The following is a 22,133-nucleotide window of genomic DNA, read 5'->3' as shown; positions in this document are numbered from 1 at the left end:
CCAGATTTCATAAATATTATATGTTTTCAACTTTTAATTTACTTGTGTAAGTCAGCATAATGTTAATAGTGATTGCTTTTTCCTTCTCTGATAATAGGCCGCGATGACCGAGGTAGAGGCTGAAAACGAGCGACTGAAGGTCATCATTCGGCAGAAAGATTTAGAGCTGGCAGACAACAAGCGGGTAATTTGATTTCTGTTTTCATTGTTATGTTTATTTGATTTGGATGAATACAATAAATTATTAGTAAGTGATAGGTCAGTTTGAGTATTAATGAACAAAGAATTTTATTTTTCAAAGCTTCATTAAAAACAAAATGATTATTACATATATAAATATAAATATATAGTTGAATGAATGTAGCCAGGATTTTGTATTGGAGGTGGGCCACCCACATTGGTTGGGGAGGGCTACCCACATTAGTTAAGGTGGGCACTCACATTAGTTGGGGCCCCCACATTGGTTGTGGGTGTGGGGGGGGGGGGGGGGGGGCAACCACACTGTTAGTAATGTTATGGGGCAACAGGAAAAGATATAACATGGTTGGGGGGGGGGGGGGGGAATGAGGTGTATTTGGTGAAATGCATGTCCCCCTGACTACGCCAGTGCTCCACATACAGTGGTATGTTTTCTCTCTCTGTTTTTTTTTCAGCTGACTGAAAAGCTTCACGAGGAGCGCGGCCATGTGTCGGACATAATCCGTCAGGAGTTTGCCGACCGCATTGTGCAGACGGAGGAGGAGAGCAGGCGCGTCAAGATGGAGATGGCCGAGCTGAAGGCGAAACACCGCGTCGAGCTGGACCGGGTGAAGAACGACGCTGAGGACCTGCGCAGACAGAAGGATGAGGAGCTGGACGAGGTCCACAAGAGGTCAGAGTTCATTTATTTAACAATTGTGTCTTGTTTCTCGCATCAGTTTACGGTCCACAAGAGGTTAGAGGTCATTTATTTAACGATTGTGTCTTGTTTCTCACGTCAGTTTACGGTCCACAAGAGGTTAGAGGTCATTTATTTAACTATTTTCTCTCGTTTCTCACATCAGTTTACGGTTCACAAGAGGTTAGAGGTCATTTATTTAACGATTGTGTCTTGTTTCTCACGTCAGTTTACAGTCCACAAGACGTTAGAGGTCATTTATTTATTAAGATTGTGTCTTGTTTCTCACATCAGTTTACGGTCCACAAGAGGTTAAAGGTCATTAATTTAACGATTGTGTCTTATTTCTCACATCAGTTTACGGTCCACAAGAGGTTAGAGGTCATTTATTTAACGATTGTGTCTTGTTTCTCACATCAGTTTACAGTCCACAAGAGGTTAGAGGTCATTTATTTAACGATTGTGTCTTATTTCTCACATCAGTTTACGGTCCACAAGAGGTTAGAGGTCATTTATTTAACGATTGTGTCTTGTTTCTCACATCAGTTTACGGTCCACAAGAGGTTAGAGGTCATTTATTTAACGATTGTGTCTTATTTCTCACATCAGTTTACGGTCCACAAGAGGTTAGAGGTCATTTATTTAACGATTGTGTCTTGTTTCTCACGTCAGTTTACAGTCCACAAGAGGTTAGAGGTCATTTATTTAACGATTGTGTCTTATTTCTCACATCAGTTTACGGTCCACAAGAGGTTAGAGGTCATTTATTTAACGATTGTGTCTTGTTTCTCACATCAGTTTACGGTCCACAAGAGGTTAGAAGTCATTTATTTAACAATTGTGTCTTGTTTCTCACATCAGTTTACGGTCCACAAGAGGTTAGAGGTCATTTATTTAACGATTGTGTCTTGTTTCTCGCATCAGTTTACAGTCCACAAGAGGTTAGAGGTCATTTATTTAACAATTGTGTCTTGTTTCTCACATCAGTTTACAGTCCACAAGAGGTTAGAGGTCATTTATTTAACGATTGTGTCTTGTTTCTCGCATCAGTTTACGGTCCACAAGAGGTTAGAGGTCATTTATTTAACGATTGTGTCTTGTTTCTCACATCAGTTTGAAAATGATTTGTTTTGTTCATATCCAGATGAACATAAAAGAAATAACAGGCTATACTTATAATTAAATTTGAATACATAACACTAAAACTTCATCCTTTATTTTGGATTATTTTTGGTCCCTAAACAGTGACGCTCAATAAGACAATTTGCCTAGATAAAATGATGTCATCAGATATTACATTCCCTGTGCATCGAGAAATTAACAAACTTCTGTTGCTACGTCTGGACCAATAGGATGACGTTATGTTGTAATGAAAGTACCGTATATCTTCGCCTATAAGTCGAATTTTTTTCACCCAAAAATTATTTTATAACTTGGGGGGTCGACTTATAAGAGGGTAAAAAAATTTCACCAAAAAATATTAGTTTTGGGGATTATTTTACAAGTTTTATTGTTGAAGTATGCCATGTATTTATACTCAAATATGTTAATTTGACACATTTATTTTTTATAACCTATTTTTTTTGGCATTAGAACGGTTTTGGTTATTCGAAAAGGCGTACGATCTCACTCACATGCCAAGACAACAGTCCACTTAGTTAAATTAACAGTCATCACTAATAGTAAAAATGTAAACAATACTAACTACCTGTTGCCTGAGTTTATTTTGAAATCTGGTCACTGGCATTAATGGTTGTTCAAACAATGTTTTGGCGGTGATTAACTTCATGAATATTACTGAGCTTTCCCTTAAAATAGACTGATCTCTGCAGTTCACTATCTAGAGCAATAGGGACACACATCATTTGGTACAAAACCAGTGTACTTTCCAGAGTTATCCTCCTTACATGTATTAATATGGTGGCAAAACGTGATACTTTCAGTTTTATCGTAGTGATCTGTTGTCAGTGTTTATAAATAAAGTTGTTGTCTGTGCACAAAACCATCTGTACAGTACTATACAGTAACAGTCAAACAGCTTTCACTCTCTACTAAGGGAATATTTCGTTTTGATGCTATGTAATAATGATAGTTTGATTGGAATAGTCTTATATTGCGATGTACAAAACGTGAAAACCGAAGTTTGTAAAATAATTTTCTTTTGTTCAAATATTATTATTCTCATGTGCTGAAAATAAGAAATATTTCAATATTTATAAGTAGTTTTTCATGGGTCGACTTATAAACGGGTCAATAAAAAAATACGTTTTCAGGGCTTGAAATTAGGGACTCGACTTATAGCCGAGATCGACTTACAGGCGAAGATATACGGTAATGGATTTGTCATTATTATCCACATGGTTAAAAATGTTGTGGTTCATGTCAAAGTGTCACGTACCACTAGAACGCCAAGTGCGACATAACACACCGATGTCATATGATGACGTGATCAGTTGGCGCACTACAACCTACCCAGAAATCAGTGATATGAATTTAAATCGATTATGGGTAATAAATAGAATATTAAACTCGTTACCATTTTGTATCATGTTTATGTCATGAGTGAAATAATGTTCAGTGTCGCTCACTAAAGCTCATGACAATTCAACATTATTTCATTCGGGACATAAACATGATGTGAAATGGAAGCTCGTTTAATATCCAATAATTATTACACTGTGTGGCAGAGATATTTATGGAATGTTTTCCATCTCCAACATTGTGACATATGTCTTTGAGTGCTTTGAGAGGATCAGCTTATCAGCAGTGCCATACTTCCATTTCGTGTTATCTTTATATTCCAAGTGAAATAGTTTTCAATTGTCATGAGCTTTAGCAAATGACGGTGAAAAGTAATTTACAAATAACATAATCAAGATAGAAAATGGAATCAAATTTGATATTGTATTTATGACCCATAATGAGTTTAAATTTATATTACTGAACTCATTTAACTGATGTTTCATTACGGTCATAGTTTGCCAATAGTATGACATCAAGTATTATGTCCCACTTTGTGTTCTAGTGGAACGTAACACTTTGATTTGGATAAAAAATAATGTATGATACAGTACTGTATGTTGAGATGCTCAAACCAGACCATGAGTGGAGAAGAAATTCTCATGCTGTGAGGTCAGGAGAAGTATTCTTGAAAAGAAAAATGCAGTTTGTGTTTTAAATATGTTCAGAATTCACTAATCCTGATTCAAGTTTTCATACAGAATGTTTTACAGTCTTGGTCTCAGTTTTGCCCAGACAGAACTCCGAATAATTTGTTGGGTGTGTTTGTGTATTTCAGAGTGAAGCAGGCGATATTGAAGAAAGAAGAAGTGGTGCAGCAGCTACGACAGCAATATCAGGCTGCCACGAAGCGAGCCGACCACTTGGAGGGACTCTTAGAACAACAGAGAAAACAGCTGCTGAGGAAATGATGTCACTTGGTTTAGGTGAACTTACAATTGTAGTTTTCTATTACTTGTGAAAGCCGATCGTCTGGAGAGAAAACAGCTGCTGAGGAAATGATGTTTACTAGGTGATTTTACAATGCTATTCTGAAAGCTGATCAACGAAGAGTGGAAACAGCTGCTCAGAAAAACAATACCACATTGTTTCAGTGACTATATAATATTTTACTACTCACAGAAACGTTGTTGCTGAAGCTTGTAAGACCAACAGCATTATTTGTGTGTTACTGCTAACAGTGTCAGTGATCTGGTGTGGGTAGCTGGTGTTCATGATTACTAGTAATACCCTATGAAAATTGCAGATCTATCCTGTACAGGAATAACTTCGAAATAATTATAATGTAAAAGTATTTCTTGGACAACTACATTAGCTTGCCAAGTTTGAAGGTCTTACGATGTATATATTTGCTTCGTTCGTTGTATGGATCAGTGGTTCTTGTATAACTGGATTGAAAACTGGATAAAGCGGAGAATGCATGCACAATTGAAATGTTAACTATAGCCTCTCCATATGTCACAGCAAGAATGGTGTAAACATAGTTTGAATTAATTTGTTAATCTCTTCTCATATTTAGCTGGCTTTGTTCTCAAGTTAACATTGATCAGTAGACTATTTTTCGTAATTTTGATTTTGGATAAACAAATTCTTATGTTGACCATTGATATTATATTGACATACAGCAGTAACACAATGTTTTAGTGTCAGTTTGTAGTTAACAATATTTTCTTGCCATCAATAAAACCACACATGCTTATATAGTACATGTATGGGTACAGTATGTTTTTTTATTTATCAAGATTGTTTTAAATATTAAATAGAATTTGGTACAACATCCAAGGGTTTTTGTATGTGTTTAAAATGGTTTCTTTTTTTCAAGGTATCTTGGTAATAAATAAATTTAACCAATTTTCAGACATGATTGTTTTCCGTTATAAAACGGATTTCCGCTTTTTAAATATATTGTTACCAATTTATATTTTCCGCTTGTTAATGTTTATATTTTTTTAATGAGTGGAGCAGTTCACCCTAATTTATGATGCTAGAGAAAACAAAATTCGCCGGAATATACCAAAAATAGCCAAATATTACAATCTGAACTTCTTGACTGTCCTGTATTGTGATTGGCCTACAGTTTCCAATAGACCAATGATTCACTGTGTAACAAGTTGGCAAACAATTTGCCTTTTAAAAAAATGCATCCCGTGTTGTTGAACATGAATTCGATGTGGTAAAGTTAAAAAAGGAATAAAAACTGGATGGAAATTGAATTGGCTAGAAAAAAAAAATGTTGAAGGACAACCAATAAGCGATTGCATTCAAAAAATAAATAAAGATAAATAAATAAGATGGATGCGACTACATATCAGTAGTGTGAGTTTTATTAATATTAACCAAAAAATAAAAACTTACATCACATTGTATTCCTTTTATTTTTAGAATTTGTACAACCAGTTGGCTCAGAAGTACTCTGTGCATAGTCAATTTTCACACTTTTTCGATGGGGGGTTTACAGTGCCCTCCAAACCCCCAACTGGAAAGCCATCTCTCAGTCCGCATTAACATTGCTACTGTTCAGTAAAATCAGATCTTTTTGGGGTAGGGTGCACAATCATGTCTGAATGTTACAGATGAATTTTGTGTAAATATTCTAAACTGTTTTATTACAGTTTAAGAGAAAAATGGAAAGTTTCAGTGGAAATGGGAGCCTATAATAGAGTTTGGTGCTCAAATTGCCACAATCTAATAAAGACTATTTTATAATGTTTATGATTGTGTTAGAGAATAATGCAATTTCAGGTCTCTGGGAATTGATAATTTCCGTTAACTATTTCATTATATGCCCAAAACATTGCAGGTAACCATTTTCATTTTGTGTAACCCATAATGACCATATAATTGATTTGCTAAATTTAATGCACAAACAAAACAACTTCTATGAGTGTTGAGCAATAGTTTTCACAGTCATTAGTGGCCTGAATGCTCACAGCTTTCTTTAGTACCAACTGGAGCATGATTATTTATAAACAGGCTTGCAAGCGGGCCCTTATTTTCCTAATTTTCCTTATTTTTTGACAGCAGCCCTAATATTCCTTATTAAAGCTTCAAAATCCTAAAAAGCCCTAATTTTTTGGTGAAAATCCTAAATTTTGATTTTTTTTGATAAATGCAACATAAAATAAGTGTTGGAATTAATTAAATCTAGCCTTAGTATACTTTCAGATAATGAATATGTTGAATTAATGTATTTCTCAGAAGACATCTTGGTGGTTATCAGCATCATATTCAGCATGGATTTGCACCATATCAGATTACTTTAATCTGGTTGTATTGATATGCTGAATATCGCTGTTGATGACCATTGGCATGATCTTCTGAGTTGGTAATTAGCTTTTGTATTTATGTTCTCCCTGGAGGTGAGTACAGAATGTTTTTCTTTTATATTGATTATTGAATTTCAGTCCTTATTTTTATCAAAAAATTCCTAAAAATTCCTAAAAATAGCCCTTATTTTTTAAGAATTTTGCCCTAAAAAAGCCCTTATTTTTCACAAAATCTTGCTTGAAAGCCTGTATAAATCAAAACATAGTGTGTATGTAAAAAAATAATAAATAAATAAATGTATTCCTGGGGATGATTTTACAAACTTTATTGATCAACAAACGTTCTATGTATGCAGCTTGATGATGTTGTGTTGCATAGTAGCTTCAGGGCACTTTATTGTATAGCGATGGAATTGAGTACTTTGAACCATCTTATGTCTCCACTTGTTAAATGACTTAGTGTTTCCAGGATTGAATCTCGTATTATGTTTATATTATATGTCAAACGGCAAAGGACGACTCTTAAGAATGACATTTATTTCTTAAATAACTGACGATACTAGGCATCACAAGATGACAGCAATTTGTCATGGGGGAGGGGGGGGGGGGGGGGGGGGGGATTATATTTTCATTTGATTTTCAGATGGGGACCAGGTCATTATCTTCAGAGTTTTGGGAGGGGGACAATTTCTCCTACTGACCCCGCTGCATCTGACCCCTATGTAGTAAGGTTGATTGCCAAACCAATGAGAAGAATACTTGCTATTGGTAGTAACTAGTTTTAAAAATGTATACTTTCTTCTTTTTGTCGAGTATGTAAGACGTTGACCATGACAAGGATTTGTAGTTCCATGTGGTTCCTGATGGAAATCCAACCATACCACTGTGTGTGTAGATCGGAGTAATATTGTAATGTTTTGTTGAGTATGTAAGACGTTGAACATGACAAGGATTTGTAGTTCCATGTGGTTCCTGATGGAAATCCAACAATACCACTGTGTGTGTAGATCGGAGTAATATTGTAATGTTTTGTTGAGTATGTAAGACGTTGAACATGACAAGGATTTGTAGTTCCATGTGGTTCCTGATGGAAATCCAACAATACCACTGTGTGTGTAGATCGGAGTAATATTGTAATGTTTTGTTGTGCTTGAAGGGACTATCAGTAGTTTGCTGCCATTCTCGAGAGCATGTTTTTAACACAGCTGTTTTAATTACTTAAATTATGTATTGTTTAAAATATCAGTCAGTATATTCAATGTGTTTCTGATCATAATAATGTTTGTATTTGCACAAACTTCATTTTATTTCCTAAAGTGTATTAATGTTTTTGTATGTACAGAATTGTTTGAAGGTAAAATCCAGTTTGTGCTGCTGCAGACATGTTGAATGTACAGAAATTGAGGTTATAAATTTTAAAATGTAATGTTTAATATGTAATTTCAGTCATTAAAAAGGCTCTATTAGTTGGAAATAAGTTACAGTGACAGCAGACTGTGGATCATCTCTTCAGGGGTGGATCCAGGAAGTTGTGTTGGGGAGTCGGGGCAAAGAGTAGGACACATGAACCAACTTTAATTGAGACAGAAAGGAAGAAGAGACACTTGAATAGGGGGTGGGGGTGGGGTGGGGGAATCTGCCTGTCTCTTTAATATTATTTAGTTAGACATCATTGTAATACTTAGTGCTATACCAAATTTAGTTGTTTATTGACAAACGAATCTGTGATATGCATTCTTTTATAATTTATATGCACATGATATCAACCTGTATCAATACATAGTTTTCATTCTGTTTTTACAACTTAGTTTATTTATAGACGTTTTTCTTTTTAATCACTATTTGCATCATTAGTCAAAAACAGGGTCGAGTCATGTAGAGCTTTTGACCCCCACAAATTACTTGTTTTATGTTCAACATACATGTTTGTCAATATGATTATTAGAAATCTTGAATATATTGTCAAACCTGTCTAAACTTCCTTAAAATATTGAACATGATATGAAACTGTTTTTTGAACAATGTTAATACAACAACAAGAAGAAAATATTTGCTGCAGTTTTAAAATGTTTATTTATACAAAAACTGTATAGGATTATTACATGGGTGTTGAATATTTTATTTGCTTCGTAATTTCTTGACAGATGTAAGACCAAAAAAATTACTTGGACAGAAAAAAATTACTAGACATTTCTGCAACTGAATGACACCGGACGAACTGTGAAGGACTTTAATGTGTGTGCCACCTCCCTCCCCCCAACACACACCCCACACACAAACCCCAAAATATTTACTTTTTTTTATATTTTAATATATATATATATATATAAATTTTTAAAATGTTTTTGTCTTCCCCCCCCCCACCCCCCCCCCACCCCCCCCCCCACTATAGTATGTACCCCTTCTCACATATCGTTCCTGAGGCCCAGAACTGAGATTGTCACAGAATGATGTATTCAGATGACATCATCAAGCTTTTACTCTTTATTATTGGGTTTCTACCTCATGTTTTAATACAAAAGCTATTCAAATTTATTACTCATTTCATTTCAACTTATTTTCATGATTATAATAAGGTTTAAACATGCTGTCCTGGGCACACACTCCAGCAGAGCACTTAAAAACCATTTGACTGGTACTGTCATCTTCTATCACATGACGTTCATCTAACATTGGGTCTGTGGACAGTGGATGTGTGTTACTTTGCATCAGCTTTGTTTGGTGCAGTGCTGTGAGTGTGTTTGCGTTTGGTTTGCATGTTTGGAATATTCTGAAAGCCATCAATATGCATGCATGGAGTCTTCAGATAACCCGGCTACTTGTGGGCCAAGTATTTACTCCTGTAGCAGTCTGTGCTCCATGCAGGGATCAGAATGGGCCGAAAATCCAGCAGTTACAAGATTTGTCAGCCTTAATGAAAACCTTCCAGACCAAACATGATCGACTCGGACTAATGTGCGACTGTAAAACGTAAAATAGTTACAAGTCTGACGAGACGACAGGCAAAAATATCTTCCGGCCTGTGACGATGTTGACCAGTAAAAGAAACCGTCTGGACGGCAGAATTTCGACCACTGTTCATGTATCCATTACAACTTCACTACGCAGAAAATGCTCAACAGATGTAGGGCGTTTTCTGCACATTAATGAATAGTGGGCCTAATAATAAAATAATTCATATTTTAAAGTTCATCATTGCAAACTGTCATTTCAATTTTAATATCTACTTGTAAAGAGCTTAAATGAATATTCATCAACACATTTAGTAAAAGTTACATTATTATAAGGAAATTCCTTGGCATACTGTACTGACAGTGTGTCGTCACAAGCTATTAGTTTCTGATTTGAAACAATGTTTATTATGGATTTATTTTGAGGAAGAGGTCTCAATATTAGATAGATTTAGTATTGTTTATGCAAAATGTCACTCTTGAACCATTGAAACCGAGTATTAACAGAATGTAGAGCTATACAGTAATCTAGATGCTTTGGAAATAGTTGAACACAAGTTTGCTTGCATTTAGTTCAATTTAAAATCAGAACTTTTTGTCAGTCCTATTTTGAAGTGATGCATTTAAAAAAAAGAAAAAAGAATCTCCGTTTTTTATTCATTATCTTGTCATTTTTAAAATGTGGTGTTTCATGAACCCATGTTCAAGTAATACATTAATAAAGTTAACAATAGTTATATTAAAGTGAACAAATGTACTTCGGTAATTCCAGTACAGAAACAAATTAACAGAATACATTTTCATCAGCATTCTTTTGTATACTTTATTTTTATTTTAATAATTTTGTCACATTTTTAGCATCTTCTCCAAATCATTTGTTTTATTTAATTTCATTTGTGCTGATCATGTTTATATTGAAAAGATGTTTATAATTCAAATGACAGTTATGGGCTGAATTTACAAAGCCTGGGGGTGGGGGTGGGGTTATTTTCTTACGTGCTTGTAACTACATGTATTTATAAAGCCAAAGGGGGTGTTTCTTACGTGCTTGTAACTACATGTATTTACCAAGCTTAAATATCCACATTGGAGAAAAACAGGCTTTGTAAACTTGTCCCCATGCATTTACTTCACTGCATTGATCAGTTGGTTCTACCCACATATCGGATTACAGGCAGACTACGATAGTACTGTGTTTTCATGTGTATTTATTGTTGCCATGTGAACTGGCAGGTCTTATAGTATTTTTCAAGTCTGTTGTCGATATTTCTTCATGCATTTATAAAATATAATTCAGTGTAGATTTAATTTATTCATGTATTAAAAAAATATGCACCATGTATATAGCTAGAATCTGAACTATACCCAGAAGTGCTCTTTCAACATCTAGCCTTGTAGACCAGTTTAATAAATACAAACAAGCAAAGTGTGTGTAGTTGGATTTTTTATTATTATTTACATCAGCTGTACAAAACAAAAAGACACCAATATATATATATATATATATATACACACACACATATGATTAAATACAAGAATATCACCAATATTTATACAATTTAGACAAAATTGTTACAAAGGAATGTAAGGAAAAGACTGAAACTGAGCTTGGTCATGGGAGAGAAGAAAATGCATTATAAGATTTCTGTTTCATGGCTATCTGAGTAATGAAAAATTATGGTAGGAAGTAATCGACCTAAGAAGTGGTGTTGCCCATAACAACTGAAAATAACGGGTCTTTTTATTTCTTTTTGAGACAAAATAATGACTTACATGATTAAGAATGCATCATTATGCTGACCAATAAATAAAAAAAACCTACAATGGTTAGCTGATGTGTTGTAGGTTTCTGGAAGTAACATACTAACACTGCAAGATTGATAAAATCTGACCATGACGAGAAATAAAACTATCATTGAACAAATCATTTATGACATGCATAATTTAAATTGAACAAATAATGGCCAGTTTAAGTATTTGGCCAATGTGCTAAAATAAATTAAATCTCAGTATGGTAAAGGAAATGTTTTATTTAACGACTCACTCAACACATTTTATTTACGGTTATATGGCGTCGGAAAGATAAGAAATAATGTTATTTGTATGGTAAAGATCAGCAGGTACAAGTATTTATGTTAAAACAATTGTGCAAACAATCAGAAATGATTTTATTCTAAAATGCAGTATTGGCAACCATAATCCCTCCCTTTTTTGTTTATCATGATCTAATCATCTATTAAATAAACATTTCACTTGCTGGTAATATTACACCTCAACAGCTAGTAGGAACACTACATCCATTATTAAAAATAGTATACACACTGAACATGAAAGCATATAGTCTAAATTCTGCTCTGGTGCTGGGAACGTGTTCCTAAATAAGTTCCTGTCTCAAATCGCCACTACCTCACCTAGTGATATATTCAAGCCATTCAGCAACAGTTTTGAAAGGAAGGAAGGAAATGTTTTATTTAACGACGCACTGTAACAGTTTTGAATACATAGTAAAAATTTATATCCATAAGCAAAATCATCAGAGAGAAACCAGTGATATTAATTTTGACATAGATGTACAATGTCAGAATTTTGTATGAAAGCCGTACGGCATCTATGCTTACATGATGATGCGATCCTTGCAGACAGTACAAGTCATAACAATCGATAACCCCATTGTGAACCTGAAATGTGCACCTGTATTATCTATCAACCGTTTTGCAAATGCTTACATCCACCAGAGATTCAAACATCCATAGCTACATGTATTCAAAACTGTTTTGTGCAGAAAATGTGTTCCTAAACATGTTCCTGTTCTCAAATCCCATACTACCTCGCACGGTGGTGTGGCTAGAACGGGTTCTCGAATCCCACACTACCTCGCACGGTGGTGTGACTAGAACGGGAAGGAAGAAACTCTATTTACGTGCCCATATCCAATAAAGGTTCAGGCACGCCTACCACGGATCCAGCCTCTGACATAGCCAGTGGGTGGTTCCGGGGCAGGAACTAGAACGGGTTCTTAGCCGTTCACGAACTGTTTTTTAACACATGGGTAGAGTAAATATCACTTTATAAATAACCAACCAATGACAAATCACTGTGAAAAGACTGGGGAAAACACTACCACCAATTAACCAATCACAATACAGAATACGTATACAGTATGTGGAGAACTAAGCTACTCTAATAACTAGATCTCAAGTTAACAATTGACTTGACTTGGCCCTTGCAAATACATCTTTTGTGTCGTTACTCATGAAGAGTTGACAGACAAGCGATTGCAAAGCTTACCCTTGCACCCTCACATATTAATTAAGGTTATATAAATGAAATGACACTAATTAGTCTTTTACAACATATTACACATGGAAACAGCTGGAAGAAATAATCAGGTCAGTGTATACTTTTATTTACATAAAATATATTCACTGAGGATGACTTGATACACACACACAAATGCTCATGCTGAATGCTCTTATTTAAAAATGTTAGTCAAAGAATAAAATTTATACCTTTTTTTTCTTTTCTTTTTTAAAAAACTCCAAAATGAAACTTTTAATTCTGAAATGTGCTATGAGTAAAGCAGATCATTTGTCAGGGGTTTTTTTTGTTTTGTTTTTTTGTTTGTTCCCAATAATGACATTAAACTGTATCCCTTTTATATTTAAAAACATTTTGTTTGTTTGCCATATTCAAGTGGTTTTTTTTTTTTTCAACCATATTTTTTGAGATTATCATAAATACTTCTATATACCCGTTGGTTTCACCATTGATTCTGCTCAATTTGTTCCCAATAGTCAACAGTAAGACGTTATTTATCATAATGCATTTTGATACCCATGGATTTTTAACATACACAGTCTCTGTATGAATAGCAATATCTTGTTAATGGTCCAATGTAATGTTCATGGCCCTGTTCCACGAAGCGATCTTAGCCCTAAGATCACCATAAATGTATAACGACTATACACTTAAGGTGATCTTAGTGCTAAGATCGCTTTGTGGAACGAGGGCCAGGATATTAATACAAGTAGCTTGTAAATGGCATTATGTAATGTTTACAATGAAATGTACTTCACAATAATTTTACTTATCACTTTGTACAATGAACAAAAGTACAATATTAAATTCACAACAGATGTACAATAAACATATTAAACTACATAATACTACACCCTCATTTCACAACCCAAATATACATTCTCCAACAGTAATAATTGTATTACATACAACATGATTTAACATCTCCTAATGCAAATATATGATTGTATGTAACAACAGCTTTAACAACCCAATGTCTTGCCACCAGATCATATAACAACTTTCACTGAAGCAAAAAAAACAATTACAACTACAACTTTAACAAACTTTAATTTCTTCACTATTAACAGATATTATCAACTGCCTTGTAGCAGCATGCCACCTGTGAGTGCTGATACAGCAAACACTATTTGCACATAATCAGACCTACCCATAAGAGACCAATATTGGATACGAAGTGGTTAAATACTTCTACAACATACTGATATAAGGCTTTTAATAAGTTGCTTGGCATTTCTACCATTTCATCTAAATTATATTTGTTTAAGACTAATCCATGAAGCAGTAGAATAACTCTAGCTACAAAAAGGAGATTGCACAAATCCTCTTTAAGATACTGTCACTGTCAAATACTCGTGTCCAGGAGTCGTAACATGTAAGTAGACAAGTATTGTCATCAGTAATGTTATCTGGGGGAATAGCATTTCTTATTTCTTTAGCACAGATTCCAAGGAGCTTTATGCACATGATTATTTCTTACAATTGTTTAAAAAATAAAATAAAAACAGGATTTGATTTTAAAAGTGTAAATTTGCTGTTCTACAGTTTACACAAAAGTTAATAAACGTAAACTGAAGTACTTTTTCTCTACCCAAAACATACAATGTCATATATTTGTTTAAAAGTGCCTTTTTTTGTTAAGTTAGAGGAAACCCTATATTACTGTGCCCTAATTAATTTTGTTTCTACTGACCCCTTGTCTGCCCCTGTCCCATTATTTTAGGTTGGATACGACCATGATCAAGTCGATCAACGTTAATGATTAGAACATGTTCTATTGCCCAACAGGGAACATTTTGTTCAGTATCACGGTGCAATTCACTACGCAAGTTTCAGTGATTGCTATACAACTGTAAAACATTAAACAGTAGTTGCTAATCAATTTCAATTGACTAGAAATATCACTCAACATGATTTTGAAAACAAAATATTCCCTGCCCAAGACAAAACACACAATGCAACTGACATTTTGTGATGCCATACACACAAAGAAACAGAGATGTACCACATCACAGCTTATGAACACAGTCCATTTGTAGATGATTGTCAACACCCCAAGATATTTTGTCCCTTTAGTTTTTTCAGTAAAACTATTTTTGTTTTGCTTTAACATTATGCAGCAATTAAAACCTACTGCACACAAGAGCTATCAGCTGAGCAGAACCTTACTGGAGACGTTTTGCTTGGTCGTTAGCTCACTGTGCTGAGCTAGTTTGCTTACCACTGTCACAATCATGCTATTTTTCATGGTTCTATTACCCATGCAATTTTCGTGTTTCTATTTTTTCTATTACACAATTTATAAATTCAGCTCATGTGCATATGGTGATATTATTGTCAAGCATTGCCAGAGATATTAAAACACAACATTTCCCTCAAAACCAAATACAAGTGCTGTCAGCTGAGGATAAATCTCAAGTAATGTTTTGCTCGCTGATGGCTCTCGTGTGCGATAAGCTTAAGTACTGATAAATATTTCAGTGTAAACAAAATATTATATACTTTAAAAATTTGAATATGAGATCAAAGAATTTAGGTGGTTTAAATGAGTACTCCATAATCTATGTATATATAATACATCTGTGTATGACTATATATATTTTGTGTAAATGTATGCATGTGTGAAATAATCTATTATGATGTGCTTGAAATATTTATGAAATTATTAACAGTAATAACTGTTAAGACTATATTTGATTACCAAAATGGTTTATATAATTTTTATATACTGTATTTGAAAAAATACAGTACACAAGTACTATGATTTTATTATTCAAGGTTCCCCGACCACGATACCCAAAAATAAATCTTATTGTCATAAAAATATTTTTGTTAAAATGTGAAAATCCGTAAATCTCTACTACATTTCCACCTGGAAGTTAAGTCCAAAATATTCTATATCCCCCATTAAAATGAGTTTTGTCCAACTGTAGACATCTATCAGTGTTGTTGACTGATGGCCATCTCACTTTACACTCTCTGTATCTCAAACAGTTTGACGTTAGTATCGTACCACACTGGCGGGTCAACATTCCTGGAAAATAATACAAAGGCATGAGTATATACATAGATGTTAGAAACATGTCAGTATATTCACAAACATTCTGCCAGCCAACACAAACTACAAGTGACTACCATAAAGGGAAATATTTTTGTGGGAAATGCATTCGTAATGACATCAGCAGTAAAAAGACAAAAAAAATCCTCACCATATATAGGTGCATCAGTTACATGTATGCTATTGTCATACTATAACTAGTATAGCCAAAAGTCACACTGTAACTAGTATAGCCAAGAGTCGCACTGTAACTAGTATAGCCAAGAGTCGCACTGTAACTAGTATAGCCAAGAGTCGCACTGTAACTAGTATAGCCAAGAGTCGCACTGTAACTAGTATAGCCAAGAGTCGCACTGTAACTAGTATAGCCAAGAGTCGCACTGTAATGAGTATAGCCAAGAGTCGCACTGTAACGAGTATAGCCAAGAGTCGCACTGTAACTAGTATAGCCAAGAGTCGCACTGTAACTAGTATAGCCAAGAGTCGCACTGTAACTAGTATAGCCAAGAGTCGCACTGTAACTAGTATAGCCAAGAGTCGCACTGTAACTAGTATAGCCAAGAGTCGCACTGTAACTAGTATAGCCAAGAGTCGCACTGTAACTAGTATAGCCAAGAGTCGCACTGTAACTAGTATAGCCAAGAGTCGCACTGTAACTAGTATAGCCAAGAGTCGCACTGTAATGAGTATAGCCAAGAGTCGCACTGTAACTAGTATAGCCAAGAGTCGCACTGTAACTAGTATAGCCAAGAGTCGCACTGTAACTAGTATAGCCAAGAGTCGCACTGTAACTAGTATAGCCAAGAGTCGCACTGTAACTAGTATAGCCAAGAGTCGCACTGTAATGAGTATAGCGAGTATAGCCAAGAGTCACACTGTAACTAGTATAGCCAAGAGTCGCACTGTAATGAGTATAGCCAAGAGTCGCACTGTAACTAGTATAGCCAAGAGTCGCACTGTAACTAGTATAGCCAAGAGTCGCACTGTAACTAGTATAGCCAAGAGTCGCACTGTAATGAGTATAGCCAAGAGTCACACTGTAACTAGTATAGCCAAGAGTCGCACTGTAATGAGTATAGCCAAGAGTCACACTGTAACTAGTATAGCCAAGAGTCGCACTGTAACTAGTATAGCCAAGAGTCACACTGTAACTAGTATAGCCAAGAGTCGCACTGTAATGAGTATAGCCAAGAGTCGCACTGTAACTAGTATAGCCAAGAGTCGCACTGTAACTAGTATAGCCAAGAGTCGCACTGTAACTAGTATAGCCAAGAGTCGCACTGTAACTAGTATAGCCAAGAGTCGCACTGTAACTAGTATAGCCAAGAGTCGCACTGTAACTAGTATAGCCAAGAGTCGCACTGTAACTAGTATAGCCAAGAGTCGCACTGTAACTAGTATAGCCAAGAGTCACACTGTAATGAGTATAGCCAAGAGTCACACTGTAACTAGTATAGCCAAGAGTCACATTAACAAGTATAAGGAAGGATATGGTTTATTTAACAACACACTCAACACATATTATTTACGGTTATATGGCATCGGACATATGGTTAAGGACCACATGGATATTGAGGGAGGAAACCCGCTGTCGCCACTTCATGAGCTACTCTTTTTTTTTTATTAGCAGCAAGGGATCTTTTATATGCACCATCCCACAGACTGGGTAGTACATACCATGGCCTTTGATGTACCAGTCGTGGTGCACTGGCTGGAGTAAGAAATAGCCTAATGGGCCTACTGACAGGGATCGATCCCAAACCAACTGTGCATCAAACAAGCACTTTACCACTGGGCTACATCTCGCCCCCACTAAATAGAGTGCTTAATTATATTTGCCAATAATAACATTCAAGCTCAAATTATAATTTCGCAATTCCCATGTTAATTTTCCCTTTATGGTATCATGGACTTGGTTCATACATTTTCAGCAATACTGGTCACTATAATTTGTTATTAAAGTCCTAATCAAAATTATATCCATTTGTCTGTTGCTTATTACAATGCTTTCCGCTTTTCCTGTGTGATCAATATTTAGAACAGTTCTTAGTAATGTTATGAATAAATTAACTTACTTGTCAACTTTAAAGCATTACTGTCAAAATATTTATGATTATATTTCCATTTAAGAAGAACAAATCAATGTAGTAAGTTGACGAATTAAATTAAAAAAAACACTGTGAAGACATAGAATTAAATAACAAAACACTGTGAAGACAGACAATTAGATAACAAAACACTGTGAAGACAGACAATTAGATAACAAAACACTGTGAAGACAGACAATTAGATAACAAAACACTGTGAAGACAGACAATTAGATAACAAAACACGGTGAAGACAGACAATTAGATAACAAAACACTGTGATAACAAAACACTGTGAAGACAGACAATTAGATAACAAAACACGGTGAAGACATAGAATTAGATAACAAAACACGGTGAAGACAGACAATTAGATAACAAAACACGGTGAAGACAGACAATTAGATAACAAAACACTGTGAAGACAGACAATTAGATAACAAAACACGGTGAAGACAGACAATTAGATAACAAAACACTGTGAAGACAGACAATTAGATAACAAAACACGGTGAAGACATAGAATTAGATAACAAAACACTGTGAAGACAGACAATTAGATAACAAAACACTGTGAAGACAGACAATTAGATAACAAAACACTGTGAAGACAGACAATTAGATAACAAAACACGGTGAAGACATATAATTAGATAACAAAACACGGTGAAGACATAGAATTAGATAACAAAACACTGTGAAGACAGACAATTAGATAACAAAACACGGTGAAGACATAGAATTAGATAACAAAACACGGTGAAGACATAGAATTAGATAACAAAACACTGTGAAGACAGACAATTAGATAACAAAACACTGTGAAGACAGACAATTAGATAACAAAACACGGTGAAGACATATAATTAGATAACAAAACACGGTGAAGACAGAGAATTAGATAACAAAACACGGTGATGACAGAGAATTAGATAATAAAACACTGTGAAGACAGAATTAGATAACAAAACACGGTGAAGACACAGAATTAGATAACAAAACACTGTGAAGACAGAATTAGATAACAAAACACGGTGAAGACATAGAATTAGATAACAAAACACTGAAGAAAAAAAGAAAAAATGTTTTATTTAACAATGCACTCAACACATTTTATTTACGGTTATATGGCATCAGACATATGGTTAAAGGAAACATGACACGAGACCATATTATAGCTCATTTTAAAAGAAAAATGATATAAAAATAATATACAAATAACTTTATAACAATAAAATACGTGTAGTTAACTTAAAATGAAGAAATTACGCTAATCAGTATCAAAGTACGATTTATGCATATTTCTTCGTGAGCGTTCGAAAAAAAAGGGAAGTGACGTCAGAGTCGCTGTACTCTTCCATTGTTGTTAACTGTTTATATATGGAGTAAGGGGCTTACGATCTTTTCAGTCCAACAGTGCCGTACTGCGCGGCCTTTGGGTGTAAAAATAAACAGTTTAAACGATCGGGATGGTCTTTTTATGGTTTTCCAAAGGATTGTATCCGAAGAAAGACGCGTGTATTTTATCGCAAAAGAAAAGATTGGACACCAACACCGCATAGTACTTTGGTGTCAGCCTATTTACAGCCCGGAGACAAAAACAGTACTCGGTTGCGAATGCCGAGGTGTACATTGTACATATTTGGCACAAAGATACACCTCAGCATGATGTATTTATATATGTTAAAACAAAAATGTATAATTTTTTATTTATTTTTTTTTTTTGAAAAAAAAAAGGTTTTTCATGTTAGGGCTGTAGGCCTACATAACAAAATCTGTATTCACCGTCCGAAGAAGGAAACGCCAATAAGTAATTAAATATGGCATATACAAACATGGGATTTGGCATGAGGATACATCTCAGTACGATGTATTTAAATATGTTTTTTTTTAAACGTGTAGAAAACAATAATACTTTTAAATAATGTTTTTAATCTTCGGGCGGAATACGTCATAAAAACGTTCCTCATCGCCCGAAGCCCCAAAGCAACACGAAGTTCAATACAAAATAAACCACTACTGTCGGTGTTGAAATAACTATTATGTTTCATCCACGGGCTGACTTGAGAATCAGAGTGTTGTTTTAGTTAATTGGTCCTTTCTTTCCGTGGCCTGCACATGTGATTCCTGATTGGCAGGTGTATATTGCAGGGTATCGACCAGGTAAGTGATTACCACGGTCTAGACATACGTACAAAATACGTGCCAGTTTTTTTAAGATCACAGGGTATTGTGGCGTAACCTGTCGCGACTATAGTACAATGTTAATGGACATTATCAGCCGCCCTGCTTCATTACTGTAAATAATGCTGTAAAACCCTTGATTAAGTAGACTTTCCCATCTAAAATTACAAAACTGACCAATTACGTAGTACCAAAGAAAAGAAAATTATCACTTGGGTATCGTGAGTGGTCGTTTTTACTCTAACGCACCCTACCAATAGGCCTAATAATATGCTACTTTTTTTATGAGAGAAAAATACTATAACCCCATTTCGTTCTATTGATGCAAATAGAAATATATTTAGTTTAAAAGTTGATTATACTCTCAAGTCATTTATGTTGTTTTACAAGTCAGGTTAATGAAAGTGAAGCGCCTTGTCGTAAATTAGAGCGTTTGTTTACACTGTGCATACAGATTTCATTATGTACAGCCCGAACATAAAAAAAATGCGATATTTTCTAAAAAAAAAAAAAAAAAAAAAATGTTTGTCCTACATTTATATTTTTTACATATTTAAATACATCATATCGAGGTGTATCTTTATGCTAAATATGAACAGTATACACCTCGGCATTAGCATCCGAGTTTTGGTTTTGTCTCCGGGTTACTTTCGGGCTCCGGGCTGTAAATTGGTCGACCGGTCTGGTCTGGCACCATCAGTTTCTCCACCCTCCGACTCGCTATCCGTTTTTTCTTCAGTATCACTGTTGTAAGTAAATGTGTGTCTTTCTTCATTTACTAACAGCTCATATTGATACGGCAAAACGTTTTGCGAACGAACACTCTTTGTTTTGGAAAGCTGTGCAAGTCTTAGATTCTTTATGAGTGGTACGGACTAATGCTTTTAAGTGTAAGGCTTCAGATCAAGCGACGCGTCACTGACGTCACGGACCTCGTGATTGCCCTGCTCATTAAAGATCGGCAATTTCCGCTAAGAGCTCGTATCTGGGGTTCTTTTTTGGAGATATTTTAAGTAATTAATTTTTTATAATTTTTTTTTTTAGGTGATTCAATTTATAATTAATTGTACATGGTTGGTGCCAAATATGGTTTACGTGACATGTTTCCTTTAAGGACCACACAGATTTTGAAAGGAAACCCGCTGTCACCACATAAGCTACTCTTTTACGACAGGCAGCAAGGGATCTTTTATTTGCACTTTTCACAGGCAGGATAGCACAAACCATGGCCTTTGTTGAACCAGTTATGGATCACTGGTCGGTGCAAGTGGTTTACACCTACCCATTGAGCCTTGCGGAGCACTCACTCAGGGTTTGGAGTCGGTATCTGGATTAAAAACCCCATGCCTCGACTGGGATTCGAACCCAGTACCTACCAGCCTGTAGACCGATGGCCTGCCACGATGCCGGTCAAAACACTGAAGACGTATCAGAGATTTAATTTATCATCCTCTGTATAACTGTGAGTTTACCTGAGATAGATGACTCCCCACAAGTAGGTTCTGAACCACATGGTGGTCCCAGTGTTAGCCTGGTACTTGCGGATCAAGATCGGGTGTGGAACTGGCAATAGACCAACCAGCGTACCGTGCTGGAGAAATTTCAGAATTTCACTCTCATCTGTCAGTCCCCTAAAAATATTTGTTTTAAATTAATATTTTAAATTCAATTTACAAAATTATACGGTAACAAAAGTATGTTTGTTTGTTTATTTGTTTGTGTGTCCTTGAGTGTGTGCAACAACATATAATATTGTTTAATCCGTATCGGACATACAGTAATTAATTTCAGCTGGTTCAAGCAATAAGACAAGATGGCTGCATCAACCTCATGAACTTTTCCTTGGAAAGAACAAATTTGTTAAAAACAGCA

The 22,133-nt window shown here is 35.2% G+C and overlaps 2 protein-coding genes across 4 annotated transcripts in view; one reads left to right on the top strand and one right to left on the bottom strand.

Annotated features, from left to right (window-relative positions):
- LOC121378331 (centrosomal protein of 131 kDa-like) overlaps nt 1-11,040 on the top strand; it is a 52,662-nt gene extending 41,622 nt beyond the window's left edge. For all 3 annotated transcript variants that reach the window (XM_041506450.1, XM_041506449.1, XM_041506448.1), the window contains exons 18-20: nt 98-184; nt 654-871; nt 4,176-11,040. In XM_041506450.1, coding sequence (XP_041362384.1) covers nt 98-184; nt 654-871; nt 4,176-4,308 — 438 coding nt within the window. In that variant the 3' untranslated portion in view covers nt 4,309-11,040. The remainder of the gene's footprint in view (nt 1-97; nt 185-653; nt 872-4,175) is intronic.
- Nucleotides 11,041-11,045: 5 nt separating this feature from the next.
- LOC121378332 (protein HID1-like) overlaps nt 11,046-22,133 on the bottom strand; it is a 44,691-nt gene continuing 33,603 nt past the window's right edge. Inside the window, exons 20-21 of the mRNA XM_041506452.1 lie at nt 21,734-21,892; nt 11,046-15,966 (exon numbers count right to left, since the gene is read on the bottom strand). Coding sequence (XP_041362386.1) covers nt 15,903-15,966; nt 21,734-21,892 — 223 coding nt within the window. The 3' untranslated portion in view covers nt 11,046-15,902. The remainder of the gene's footprint in view (nt 15,967-21,733; nt 21,893-22,133) is intronic.

The sequence above is a fragment of the Gigantopelta aegis genome, chromosome 8 (genome assembly GCF_016097555.1).
Source record: "Gigantopelta aegis isolate Gae_Host chromosome 8, Gae_host_genome, whole genome shotgun sequence".
NCBI lineage: Eukaryota > Metazoa > Mollusca > Gastropoda > Neomphalida > Peltospiridae > Gigantopelta > Gigantopelta aegis.
The sequence above is the reverse complement of the archived record's forward strand: the minus strand, read 5'-3'. Positions and strand labels throughout refer to the sequence as shown.